The sequence below is a fragment of the Pelodiscus sinensis genome, chromosome 3 (genome assembly GCF_052426305.1).
Source record: "Pelodiscus sinensis isolate ZL-2025 chromosome 3, ASM5242630v1, whole genome shotgun sequence".
Lineage (NCBI taxonomy): Eukaryota > Metazoa > Chordata > Testudines > Trionychidae > Pelodiscus > Pelodiscus sinensis.
Genome location: NC_143054.1, coordinates 16,324,655 through 16,339,283, shown reverse-complemented (window position 1 = coordinate 16,339,283; position 14,629 = coordinate 16,324,655). Strand labels below are relative to the sequence as shown.

General features: G+C 40.7%; 1 protein-coding gene and 1 long non-coding RNA gene across 6 annotated transcripts in view; one reads left to right on the top strand and one right to left on the bottom strand.

Moving 5' to 3' along the window:
- The window catches only part of ITSN2 (intersectin 2), a 138,785-nt gene that overhangs the window by 34,438 nt on the left and 89,718 nt on the right, over window positions 1-14,629 (bottom strand). For all 5 annotated transcript variants that reach the window (XM_089777028.1, XM_089777030.1, XM_089777031.1 and 2 more), the window contains 5 exons: window positions 14,175-14,341; window positions 13,545-13,590; window positions 13,348-13,469; window positions 12,168-12,264; window positions 9,716-9,907 (listed from right to left, as the gene is read on the bottom strand). In XM_089777028.1, the coding sequence (XP_089633154.1) occupies window positions 9,716-9,907; window positions 12,168-12,264; window positions 13,348-13,469; window positions 13,545-13,590; window positions 14,175-14,341 (624 nt within the window). The remainder of the gene's footprint in view (window positions 1-9,715; window positions 9,908-12,167; window positions 12,265-13,347; window positions 13,470-13,544; window positions 13,591-14,174; window positions 14,342-14,629) is intronic.
- Window positions 6,157-7,712, top strand: LOC142827755 (uncharacterized). Its single transcript, XR_012902482.2, has 2 exons — window positions 6,157-6,353; window positions 7,420-7,712. It is a non-coding gene; the product is annotated as an uncharacterized LOC142827755 (long non-coding RNA).

Here is a 14,629-nt window from a genome sequence, read left to right as displayed (position 1 = left end):
GCCTGAGAAAGACTGTATCACACTGTAACCATGGAAATGGTAACAGTTTTAAGCATCAAAATTAAACCCACAAGAACAAGGAAATTCACTTTTAAAGCTAAAATCTGTTTAAACTAAGCTGTTCTCCTCGATACACCTATGCTGATACAGCAGGGTTCTTTTAAATCTTGCCTTAAAATAAGTATTCTGCATAGCCTCTTCTTACCAGTAATTTAAAACGTGTATTTAAAAAAGCCTTTTGCACCATTATCTGACCAAAGCACACAGTTATCTTGTGCGCCACGTTTAACCTGACAAATCTGTCTGATGTAGAAGATAAATACTGTGAGGAAGGGACTGCGGCCTTTTCCATATTTTATAGTGTAGTGCTCACTGATGATGCTCAAAAAACTCTGCTCTATGCAGTGCAGTTGTAGCAGTGTCAATCCCGGGATGTTAGAGAGATAAAGAGGACAAGGTAATATATTTTATTGGACCAACTTCTGTTTGTGACAGAGATAATCTTTTGAGCACCGTGGGGCTCAACAGCTTGTTTCTCTCACCAACAGAAGCTGGTCCAATAAAAGATATTACCTCACCCATTTAACTCTCAAACTTGGCTATGAAAGAAACAATGTTATTACTTACTAGGGCATTAGACCTGACCTAACCATTCTGGTTAATAACACCTTGAATTGTGAATTTTAAAAAATGGATAGTCACAAAGGCACCCAGATATTAGCATACTATAAGTGACATTCTGATACCATTTTTATATAACAGCACAACTCTGCCTATATTAAACAGATCTGCAAATTCAGAAAATTAAGAGAAGGCAACAAAGCAACTGGCACATTTTAACAGAAACAGCCTAAACATCTAATTTCAACATGAAAAAGACATTACGTCAGCTAGAACACTGCTATTTGAGCAATTAATTAGCAGATTCTTTGCCTCTAATTAAAGTTAATTAATTCAATAACAAAATACTGAGACAAAATACAACTGGAATAAAAATCCATTTATAGTTTGATGTAGGCACCTTACTGTAATTTGTATTGCACAAAATATATCTCTCTGACCTAAAGGACACGTATACATTCCTTGATAAAGTATAGTAAATACATATTTCATCCTTTTATAGAACTTTTGGAAGAAGGCTTTTAAATCTCTGCAATTGTATTAACACTTTTTCCTGATAGTACCTCACAACATTCATATATATTGTAAACTTACGGTAGTTTGTAAACAATTTCAGATTGCATAATCTATGTTTGTTATTTCAATCCCAAATTCAGGAAGCAAACTGAATTTAATACTATATATACTAGAAATTCTCTTTGTGTGGTATGGATCATAGAACTGTTTTATTAGATGAATGGTCTTCCATTAAATAGACCCTTTCATTTTAAAAACACAACTAAAGGAAATCTTATTTGCTAACTTATTTTTCCCTTTGAAAGTAATTTAGTGCTGCTAAAAGATGTAAGTCTTACAGCCCTGGAGACAGACCTCCTTATTTTATCCACATAGAAGAGACAGCATGGGCAGTAAAAGTGTTCCTACAACATTCTGCTACTTATGCTTCTCAATCCTGACCTGGACAAGCTACCTCTGGAACAGGAGAGAGGATGGTACAATTTCCTAGCCCATTCAAATTCTTGGCCTTCCTCTTTAAGCTGACTAGTGTGTCTACTAGCGTCTTTTCTCATGGACACTTGTATAGGAGGAACTTGACCGAGACCATTCATTTTATAATTGGAACAAGAACATCTATCATATCATAAAAACTTTAATTCTCTATTGACCTGGGCTAGATATGAACAAGTGTCCTAGAGATGAAAGTTCTGTATCCAATTACCAGTCTTCAGAGACATTCAGTTCTGTACCAGAGCTCTTAATTAAAAAAACAAAAACAAAATAAAACATGAAGGTAAGTTAGTGAACCTGACAGCACAGCGGCAGCATGGTACAACTGTGGTAAGACCAGGGGATGCTGTTCACTAAAACTAATAACAACAAGTGTGTTACAATGGTAAAGTGTTTGAAGGAAGGTGGTTGTCAAAGGATAGGACACATCCACCCAAAGCAACTTTGAGGCCAGCCCACAAATTATATTATCTTAGCTTCCCCTTATCTTGAGAGAAAATGCCCCATAGTGCCACTGTGATGAGGTGAGAGAAGAAAACAAAATGAAAACATTCTCTGGGTACATCTAGACTACATGCCTCTGGCGACAGAGGCATGTAGATTAGACTACCCGGCATAGGAAAATGAAGCGGCGATTTAAATAATCGCCGCTTTGTTTAAATTTACATGGCTGCCGCGCTGAACCGATCAGCCTCCTGGGATGAGACATACCTGGGAGGTCGACAAATGCCTTTGATGTCGACGGCGGAACGTCCAGACTACCGCGCTGAGCGGACAAACAGCTGATCGGTTCAGCGCGGCAGCCATGTAAATTTAAACAAAGCAGCGATTATTTAAATCGCCGCTTCATTTTCCTATGCTGGGTAGTCTAATCTACATGCCTCTGTCGCCAGAGGCATGTAGTCTAGACATACCCTCTGTTCAACCTCTAAACTCCTTTCCTCACAAAAAGGCCACTTGAAAGGCTGGACTGAATCTGACAAAACAGTTCTATGATCTAAAACCTAAACCACATGGCATACTTATAATCACAGTGGCACTCTGTAGTGTAGAAAGGTAGGCCAAGGTTTTATTTTTATTTTTTTGGTGAATCATATATGCTGCCAATTTAAAAAACTCACTGTGTCCAGGATTAAACTAAAGTCTGTCAAAGCAGTAATCCACAAACATTTTAATTCTGCAAAGTATGCATGTTACAGCATTACAAGAAGACATCTGCCTGTATAAAACAGCTCAGCTAACTTGTGCAAATAGTGGGTCTTTGTGTGTCTGAAATCCCACCACGCAAGGGATACTTTGATATGCATGCTAATGATCTATGATTATCAATCAGAAAAGGAAATAACACCAGAGAAAACTAGAGCAGACAGTAGTGAAAGCCACACAAAGACCCACTATCCTTTCTGGTTTTACAAATTAATTGTAACAGCAGATTATAAAATACAAAAAACTAATTCTTGTGTGGATCTATCTTTCAACCGAAGCAAAAGGATTGTGTCAGATATCTGATCAGGGCTGTCCACCCTGCCTCCACGCTATAGTCAAACTTGGATAGTGGGTCTCTGAGGTGCTTTCACACTGGAAGACAACATTGGGTCCTAAAAAAAAAAAAAATGAAGGATAAAATGAACACAAAAACAAATTTAAAGAGTGAAACAAAAGTACTAAGGACAAAAGACAACAGAATAACACTCAAAGGTTAGAAAGGAATGACTAACATTTAAACTTTCCTAGGATAAAACATCATGCCTTTCTATACTTTCAATTCCATATTTTGTAAGCATACGTCAATAATTATTTATACCTAATAATAATTTTAACATCAACCAGCAATAACAGATGCTCATCAATATGCTGCAACCCATTCATTAAAAAATACCATCTCATGAAAGATCTCCTGGTGCATTGCTAATTAAGTTATGTGGATATAAAACATAGTGAGGGAAATCTGGGCTTCAATGAAATCAATGACAAAGCTTCCACTGACATCAAGTGAGCCAAGATTTCACCTATGGGATTAACAGCAAGAAATTACAGCTTCATTTTCTATATCTAATTTAGGTCAACTTTGTTCAAATATTAGGGTGTGGGCTATTAAAAGGTCATCGCAACACAAGGAACTCCAATACCACCACAATCGCATTCAGCTTGGTTCTCAAATATTTAATTCTGCAGGTCACTAAGAACACATCTGGTTACCCATGGACAACTGTTTGAAAAATCAGAGAGATTCTATTCTATTCACCTGCTGCTCCAAAATGCCATGCATTATCTGTAAGATTTGCTTATCCGCTTTCAAATACCATCACTTTTCACTGATTATAACAGGTGCCAAGAGAAAAATGAAAGAAAATTTGCAGGCTACAAGACTTAGGCTAACAATTCAATTCCTACATTTGTTTTTAAAATATACACTAGTCTTCTCATGCTATATTCACTTTGAGGTTTTCATCTCCAAACAAGATCTGAACACACTGCAACAAACAAATTCTGTGGGAAGAATCCTCACTGAGTTCTACAGCACACTTATGCTAGTTTCTGCAGCAGATTTAAATAAGCAAAAGAAGCTTATTTAAAAAAAAATGCAATTCTGTAGTTAGAAAATTATATATATTTAAAATTTTTGTTGTGATTTTCAACTCTTCCTCCATGTTCTTCTTTGAATCACATGCTGTAGACATCAGAGACTTGAGAAATTTCTTTGTACAGCTCTACAAAATTTTATATAGATGAAATATAACACTAAAGTGAAAAAATAGCTGGATTTTCAGAATGAGGTTTGCACAGATGCCTGCCTTTGTGTGCACCTAACCATGCAAATACCTGCTGTATACAGACACATTTGGTAGGTGCACACATAGCAAGTTAGAGGCTTAGCTGACCATGTTTGTAAACAGAGCCGGCCCAAGGTACAGGCCAGCCGGGCTACCGCCTGAGGTGCCCCATTGTAGGGGGGGCCGCGTGGGGCTGCTTCGCCGGGCAGGGGCGGCACCATGCATACGCTGCGCACCTGGAGTAGCACCACGCATACGCCGGGTGCCCAGGGGCGGGGCTGCGCATGCATCGCGCTCCTGGGGGCGGGGCCATGCTCCTGGGGCCCGAGGCATGCGAATGTCTCGGGCCAATCCTGTTTGTAAACACATGATTTGTACGATCACATTAGGAATGTGTATGCTTAAATTTAGATACATGATTCTTGACACTGGGTATTGAAATCTGGGTCTTTGCAGACAATTACTCAAGATAACAATTTTTTTTTTTTTTTAAAGAGCACATTCTAAGCAGGAATTTAGAAGTGTCACCTCTCCCCCAGGACCACTTCCTGATCCCCTTTCCTTTTGCATGTCACCTGGTTCTTTTTTTAGACATTAACACACTGTCAGGTCTATTTCCTTATGCTTTCAGAACAGGGATTGCTCTTCTGATTATTGCTCTGGATGGGCTGGAGCAGACTCTGCCACCATTTACCCTCCTTTAATTGGTTAACCAATTAAACAATATGTTTAACCAGTTATCCAATTAAATGGGATTTTACATTCCCTACTAGTCATGGGAGAATATGGATTATGGATGACACAGTACAACTACACTTATTTTCACAAAAGTGTAAGCTTTTATAAATACGATGCTATAACATTAATATTACTTGTTAAATTTGCCCCTTCACTTTTCCTACTAAAAATCCCATTTAAGTTTTACTTGCATCACAAATTCCACTGAAAAATGTCATGCATTTTCCCTTTCAAGGTTGGCTATGTTGTGTGGTATATAATGTCCAGGAGATGTGTGGTTCCACTCAGCTTAAACACAGGAAATTGCTAAAAGACTTCAACTGTAATTTCTGAACATGCACTTAATTCTTGTACAGGATTAAGTTCCTTTAAACCTCAAAGCATCAACAGGATTACTTCTTGATGATTGCTGACTGCCACTGGCCTTCTCTCATTTACCCAATTCCAAAAGAAATGTTGTCCATGACTGGCAATTGTTTCTGTGTGGGATGCTGTTACTCAAGACCAACATTTGGGAGGAAACCAATTTAGCAGCTTGGCAATGACTTAGTCATCATATAAAATGTCTAATTATGACCCAATTTCAGGACTATTTTTGTTGAAATTAACAATATGCATAAAGATCTCAACACCTACTTATTGTATTTCATCCACATTACTTTAAACACACTCCTGTCTCTCAAATCCATATGCCCCACAGCCTCCATTGGATGAAATATAGGCACTGTTGAACAACACATACCAACACAAAAACACATTACAGAGAACAGGAAGCGAAGATCAGTTTATATCTAGCTGAAAGGGGCATGGAAAATAGGTAGGTCAAACACATTAATCTAAACTGAAACAATCAGGACAGTTGGGGTAACATCTTCATACTTTTGGAAAATTCCTTTTAATTTTTAATGGTCACAGGTGGTTTTACCTGCCCTAAAGTAGTGCGGCAAGTAGTTGAGATTCTCACTTCATCCAAACAAAACACAAAACACTATGTTAATGCTGAACCTGTGTCTATTCACATAAGTTTATACTCTGTGCTATTTAGATATAGATCAACTCTGAACTATGGATGATTTTTCTATGGTAGGACAACTACAAATGGTAGCATATGCAACACCAGAAGTGAATGATTTATTTTACTTTTGATATTCTGCAGCACCAGCCACTGCCCAATCAAGAGAAGAACAGAAATAACTGAAGAGACAGGGTAAGGTATGTAAAAGAGATATTAAAACCTATGATGCAGGGAACTTGTGGTGCCAATTAGCAGGTGGCCTAGAGCAGTGTTTCTTAAACTGTGTTCCGTGGCACACCGATGTGCTGCGAGGCAGTTGGAGATGTGCTGCATAGAACAACAGAATTCAAAATGGCTGCCCTTAAAGGGGCAGGTGACTTTTTTCCCTCAATAACGTTCCCCTGACCCTTCCCCTCACCCCCCGACTTTTGGGGGGGGGGGCTCAACCAAAAATCCTTGATATTCCTCATTAAAAAAAATTATTAATTGGTGTTCCTAGGTCTTAAAAAGTTTAAGAAATAGTGGCCTAGAGGGTGCATAATATTTTAAAGAGATCCTCTTGGTCAGATATCTGCATAAGAGTTCTCCAAAGAGTGGCATGAACAGTCATTCTCAAGAGCCAACAGCCCACTGGTCTAGGGATGTGAACAACTAGTCGACTAGTCACTTCCCCTCCCCCCTTGCTGCCTCTATCAGAAAGAGGCAGCAAGTGGCGGGGGAGGGGGGGAGAGAAGAGAGGGTGCTTCAAAGAGGCAGTTCTGCGTGGAGCCCTGGGCTCCACACAGTGTTGCCACTTTGAAATGCCGCATGCAGCCCAGGGCAAGCTGGGGAGTGACCCTGGGCTCCATGCGGCACTGCCGCTTTGAAATGCTGCAGGAAGCACAAGGCCAGTGGGGAACTCTGGCCCTGTGCTCTCTGCAGTGCTTTTGCCTTTGAAGTGTTGCAACAGCCCCAGGGGTTGCTGGGATGGAGGCGTCCTTATTGACTAATCAAATAGTCAATGCAAATTGCATCGACTATTCGATTAGCTGATTAATCTAAATTTAACATCTCTATACTAGTCATCATAATCATTCCAAAGAATATGTACAGATAATATTTAAGCAGCTATGTATGTATAAGGGAAATTATGTTCTTAAGGTATTAGAATTAAGGCAGGTCACCAGGAGGTGGCATACCTCAGAAATATTCCTTTCAGGCAAGAAGCAGCAGATACCTGTCTTGCTGTCTTGTCATTTGTATATTGTATGCCTCACACTGCAGGTCTAAATACATAGTGACCCAAAGGAAAAATAAGAAACTACAAAATCAATAAGCAAAGAGATCCACAGCATGAAACAAACAGCATGGGATGTCCTGGTAATGACTAAAGACAAGAGATTGTTAGAATACATCTGACTGCACAAGAAAACACAAAAGGTCCTTTGCCTAGGAGGCATGCTTTGCCATGAAAGAAGAACCACAGCGAACCCTAGCTGTAAGTGTGGCAAGGATTTTGCACGAGCAGTACTCTACAAAAAGTGAGCATATTTAGTTAATTAAAAAGTCCAAACTTATGTGTGTTATGATTATTTTACATGTAACCATTTAGTCTCAATATTTCTAGTTGATATTATCTGAATCTTTATGCTTTGTTAAACAGACTTGGATATGTTGACAGTGAGATCAAGTAGATGTGCTGTGTGTTCAGTGGAATGGTGATCTCAGGTGAAACTAGTGAGTTGGAGTTTGTTGTTTCCTTAGAAGACATGAATTTGTGAACACTGTGAGTGTCTAATGAGCAAGGAGCGACACATTCCAGAGAGCTACTCTGGAGTAGGGGTGTTAACTAATGTGTATTTGTGTAAATGTGTAACCACTGGATTTTTTAGCTGTTACACATTTACATGCCGGGGGAAGGGGGAGCACATAGGAGCTGAAGCTGGCTCCCCCAGAGCACCAGCTCCCGCCTGCCTCTCCCCCACATTGTTGCCTTTTTGGGAGGCAGCAGGGAGGATGAGAGGGGAAGGAGGCAGTTCTGTAGGAGCTGAACCGGTACATGCAGGGAGCCATCCTGAAAGCCACTTCCTGTGTGTTCCAGCTCCCGCCTGCTCCCCTTGCCTCTCGCGCTGCTGCCTCTCTACCATCTGTCTCTATCTTCTGGCTCCTCCCATTTCTGCCTCTTATACAGAGGCAGTAAGGTGTGTGTGTAGTCATTAGTATTAACCAATAAGCCCAGGCTTGTTGGTTAACCGTGTAAATGACTACACGCTAACATCCCTACTTGGGAGGGCTCAATGGTTGGGAGTACTATGACATCTAACTGGCAGCGAAACGGCAGAGCCTGCAAGACATGGATGCAGTACTTGTGCTGGCTATGGCTAGGGGAGTTAGTGAGCTGACCCCCTCCAACAGACACAGACACAGACAAGACTTGCTCACACTAGAGACTGTGGTAGTAAGGCACCTCTAGGCAGGGCTGAGGAGAGTCTTCACAAGACCCTCTGGGAAGCCAGCTTCAGGCCTGCCAGAAGAGATGGGGCTAGGGGCTAGCGTGCCCCTGCTAGCTCTTCAGCACCACCGGGGGTTCCAGTGGCAATTTAAAAGGCCTGGGGCTTCTGGACACCGCTACCTTGGCAGAGGCAGCCAGGACCCTGGGCCTTTATAAATCGTCGGGCCGTGGGGCAGCTTTCCTCCTACTTTGTTGGCAGTCCTGGTCCTGTGAAGCATCACAAAGCCATCAAGATTTGTTCCGAGCTACTAATGCCTTGGGTCCAGATGACAAAACTGATTTAATCATGCTGTCCCTGACTCAGGATGAAAGTGAAAATTCTAGTGACCAAGTACTAGAATGAGAAGTCAAAGACAGAACTTTTACAGTGGTTGTAGGTTAGAAAGAGAACATAATGTGTCCTTTACATTAACGACAGAAATTTGTGCTAGAAAATTTGTGCTACACAGCTTGCCCCCAAATAATCCACATTTGTTGATCTTGAGGACATTTTGCAAAGCCCATTTTTATCTCAAGATTTTAAAGAAGCAGGGATAATTTGAGGGATACACTGTAGGCTGGGATTCACGGCTAGGCTCTGAATCTTTTTCTTCTTTTTTTATGGTTTGGGAAAGCTGCTATTCTTATGTTTATTTTTTAAGTTGGTATGTACTTTTAATATATTCCAAAGATACCTACAGTCTTATCAGACGTATTTTTCATATTTTGTAGAAATCCAAAGACAAAAAAAATCAAATACAGTAGAAGAGGAACATGAGCACTGAGAAATTCGTTGTAAATTACCAAATACTGTGAACAATTTAAAAGCAAGGTTAATGAATCACATGTGTAATGCTTATTTAGGGACTTCACAGCAAAACTGCTGCTACTGAACCTTGGTTGAGAAATGGAGTGGCAATATTTTTGTATAGACCTGTCAAGTGGAAGAGTGAAGTTCTGATGTACTTACACATATGTTAGAAGTCATAGGGCTCCTAATTCTAATCATAAAATAGTTCTAAACACAATAATTCAATGTTAAATCTTAGAAATGCAAATGATAAAATGCTTTCAAAAAATATTTCTTACACTGTTGACTTGGATCAGAGTCTGTGGTCATCTTCACATAGTTCGAAGGAAAGAGACCAGTCACTCCACTGATTTCCCCTTGCCACCAGTCTGCATCATCTTTGCTCAGTACATTAATGAGCTGCCCTTTGGAGAAACTGAGTTCATCTTCATTGTTTGCCACATAATCATACATTGCTATCACTTGACATGCTAGGAAGAAAAAAATATTCACAACAGGGGTTAGCAGAACTTCTAGTATAAGGTAAGTCAATGTTAAGATAACATAAAGCCCATAGAAAATATCAATGAGACTAAAACAATTTTCAAAGACAGACAAAAAAAAAAAAAACACAGAAGATTATCATCTCCATTTGGAGGGGCAGTTGGACTGCCTTATCTTCCCTTTTTAATAATACAGGCTGCTCCCGACTTGTGATGCCATCGGCTCCGAGGATAGTGTCGTAAGTTGGGGGCATCGTAACTTGAGCCTGCATTTCTGACAGGCGTCGTAAGCCATGGTAAATGCAGGGTTGAGGACGTAAGTCGGGGTATTTCGGCCCCTTCTGCACTTACGGAAAAAGTCGTAAGTGCAGGGAGTGGGAGGTTCTAAATCGGGCCGTCGTAAAGTGGGGGCCTCCTGTACCATGGTGAATTATAAAATAATTTGTGTACTCAAAATGTATTAAAAGCTAAATCTCAGAGGGTACGTCTATACAGCATCCTAAACTCGAAATTAGATACGCAATTTGTGCTACGCAAATTGCATATCTTATTTCAAATCTATTTTGAAATAGCTTATTTTGAAATCTGGCGCATCCACACAGCACCAAATTTCAAAATAACATGCTAGTTTGAGCCATCTCTTATCCCTCATGCATTACCGGGATGACGAAACAGCGTGTCCATTATTTCGAAAAATATCTGTGTAGACGCAGGGCTTGTGTAGACATGGGATAGCTAATTCGGGATACCTCTGGTATCCTGAAACAGCTGTGCAGTGTAGACGTACTGAGAGAGAGGTTTTGATCATGGATGCCTGTGGAGTTCTTGTACAAACACAGAAGATGCTACAGAATCTGCAGACTTTGAGGAAGTGGAACCAGAGAAAAATATTCTTATCAAGACCTACGTAGCAAATCAAAAATCCATGAGGAGTGAAAATTTGTCTGCCCATCCTTAGAAGAAGAATAACGCACAGTTGTAGCTGTATTGTCAATAGCAGTAAAAGTTCCCAGAAGTCTTGTTAGTGTGTGGAAGCAGCATCCCCAAAGAGTAGGATATGAACTTTTAGCATACACCAGGATGTGCAAGGTTGCAGTCTACTTTCACTAGTTAGCAAGGCTGAAAATCTCACAGCATTAGATGAATCTTACATACAGGCAGTCCCCGGGATACATGGATCCGACTTACATTGGATCCCTACTTACAAACAGGGTGAGGCAACCCCGCACTAGCTGCTTCCCCCCAGCAGACCAGGGAGACGCGAAGCTAGCGCCCCCCCCAGCAGACCAGGGAGACGCGGAGCAGCTTTTCTCAGCAGACACCTCAGCTTGAGAATAAAGGACTGAGGGAAGTGAGGTGTGGGAGAATAAAACTGAGCTCTGGAGAAATGTTTGGCTAGAGTTTCCCCTACAGTATGTACCAGTTCCGACTTACATACAAATTCAACTTAAGAGCGAACCTACAGTCCCTATCTTGTACGTAATCCGGGGACTGCCTGTACTTTTGGACACAGTCTTTCCTCTGTAGGACAGAAACAAAGGGTATCTGCCCAGTACAATAAGCTATAAAGTAAGATAGCACAGCCCAGGACAGGCGCCAGAGATAGTACTGTTTGGTTGAAGAAGCTGTCTGTTAGACTGTACGTTCCTTGGGACAAAGCATGTTCTCTTCTGTGTTTGTTCAGAGCCAGTTACAATGGTCCCCAATACTGACTGCATCACAACCAACCCCACAAGGATAACAGGCAGCAATTAATCAGGCTATTACACTATACACAGTACGTTATACACAGAAGCTATGTCTAGACTGGCATGATTTTCCGCAAATCCTTTTAACGGAAAAGTTTTCTGTTAAAAGCATTTGCGGAAAAGAGCATCTAGATTGACACGGATGCTTTTCCGCAAAAGCACTTTTTGCAGAAAAACGTCCGTGCCAATCTAGACGTGCTTTTCCGCAAAAAAGCCCCGATCGCCATTTTCGCAGAAAACAAATCTTGAGCTGTCTACACTGGCCCTTTTGCGCAAAAGCTTTGCGCAAAAGGACTTTTGCCCAAACGGGAGCAGCATAGTATTTCTGCAAGAAGCACTGATTTCAGACAGTAGGAAGTCAGTGTTCAAGCGGCCAGTGTAGACAGCTGGCAAGTTTTTCCGCAAAAGCAGTCTAGACACAGCCAGACTGTTATTTACTGTAAATGAAAGAGTTAAATAAAATTATTAAAAGTTAAATATAAATGAGATTATTTTCCTACTTGAGAGAGCAGCAGGAGTAGTTCTTTCACTGCTTGGACCCAACAACTTAACATGGTTTGCAGGAAACCAGCCTTTCTGCCGCTTTTTCCCTCTTGCCTATAAAAAATGTTTGCAAATTAAATAAGCAACTGACCAGTGAATTGTAATGAACACTCTAGTCTCACAGCTTCTCAACTTAGGTCAGGTCTACACTACAGGGGAATCTCGGCTTAAGGTATACAATTCCGGCTACATAAATATTGTAGCTGTAGACAATGTACCTTAGGTCAAACTTCGGCACCGTTCCTACAGTGGGAGGTTGAGGGGAGAAATGTTCCCATCAACTTCCTTTACTCCTTATCACAGCAATGGGGACACCTTAAACGTTCGATTTAATGGCTCTGTGCACTTTTGCTCCCCGCCCCTCAGCTGGGGGAACGGCAGTGCAGTGATGTTTTTCCACTAAGGCTTTTCCCCGCCACTCCCATGCAGCAGAGCTCAGTGCCGGGGAGCAGCGTGGGGCGCAAAGTCACATGTCCCTGGGAGCAGGGTGCCAGTAAGCACCCAACTCCCAACACCCTTATGCACAGACATCACAGCGCCCTCCCTGGCCTGCCAAATTCTTTAAACTGGCATATACTGTTTCTCAGGGTAGCTGGATTAAAAAGGTTCAAGTACACTAATTTTTATATATTTCCTTGCATAGATTATACATTAACTTTTGCATTGCCAATTTATTCCCAAAGGCGTGTAACATTTTAATGATATTAAATGATATTGTGCTCTTTGAGGATAGTTTATGACATCTTTCAGTGCTTTCTGGGAGAAAAGTGTTCTGTGAATTCAAGGAATTATAATATACTGCACTACTTTCACCCCGCTTTTAAGAGTTCCCACTGTTTCATCAGAGGATTATTTAATATTTTAACAAAGTTAGTATTGCTTGATTAAAGAGTTATTCTGACTCTAATTTTTACATTTTATTAACTGCCAATACTGGACCCTTCTGCCAGGTTTACAAATACTGATTTTCCATGACACAAACAGGCCCAACATTACAGGTTTTAACTTGCAGTGAGATGTTCAAGTGTAGTTATATGTGAGAAAAAGGATTTAAGAGCTTCTCACTTTTAATTACTAAAATCACAAAGATTGTACTTGTTGTTATTCACTGTGTGAAGATTATTTTTCCTTTCTTACCTGTAACTCTCCTTGCCACCATCCACTAGCATTTTTCTTCAGAATAAGTATCAGCTGTCCTGGAGCTAGACTTAGCTGTTCTGTCCCTGATGCAACATAAGCTGTAGTCACCTGGGCAATCTCTGAAGAAAGAAAAAGACTAGTGAAGAAGGAAAAAATACCATAAGCTAAAAGTTTCTAAGTTACATCAGGCTCACCAGGTTTCTTATTTTGTGTTCCAGTTCTGCCAGCAGTACCAGAAACCTACAATCAAAAGGCACAAGATTTTTAATTTGCAGTGTTAGCAGCAGAATTTACTGCAAATTGCTCTTTCTTTCTTAATATTCTTCTTTTGCCACAAATAACTTTTTTCTGAATTCTTCCCCTTTACTAAGCATACTAATTTAAAAAATGGCAAATGCTTTTTTAACCGAAAAGCATCCATGTCCCTTCCCAGACTCTGTACCCCAACTCCTTGCCCCAGCTCTCAACCAAAAATCCCTGCACCCCCATCCCTTGCCCCAGGACACAGCCCAAACCCCCACATCCCCTCCTGTACCCCAGCCCCTGCTCCAGGTCACAACCCCCTCCTTCATCCAAACTCCCTTACCATAAGCTCCGCTCTGCACCCCTCTATCTTAGACCCTGCACCTCTTCCATTAGTATCATGGAAAAGTCCAGCCCTAGACACTTTCCAAATTCTTGGAGTGGCACCCCCATCAAAAGTTATTGCCCAGCCCTGGCACAGCCTGTTTTTCAAAGTCCAAATTCTAGGAAAATACAGTGAATGTACATAGACAAAATAAAACCTTCTTGCTTTAGCTATTAAACCCAAAAGAAACACTCACATCTTGATCCTTAGGTTTGACATAGTTGGATGGAAAGATTCCAGTTCTGTCAGCAATGCTTCCTGTCCACCATTCTCCATCTTTCTGAGTGACCAGTATTTCTTCTCCTTCAGTGAAAGTCAAATCACCAGGTTCAGAGCTTGCATAGGAATACAGTGCTACATACTCTGTGCAAAGAGAGAGAGAGAGAGAAACTATGTTAGTGTTTCAGCTGTAATCAAGTTTCAGCCAAACTAAACTGAATTTTATCAAAACTCTATTACAGTAAACATAACAAGAGGCATAGTAGTCACTTTTTTAAAATCTCTCACATGACGTTTTCTCAAGCAACTTCATAGTATGCATTAAGGATGTTGAGAGGCAGGTATGCATTAAGGATGTTGAGAGACAATTTGTATCAACTACACGATTAGTTGATAAGGGAAGGTGCTCAGTCCTGGCTTGTGCTAGGTTCA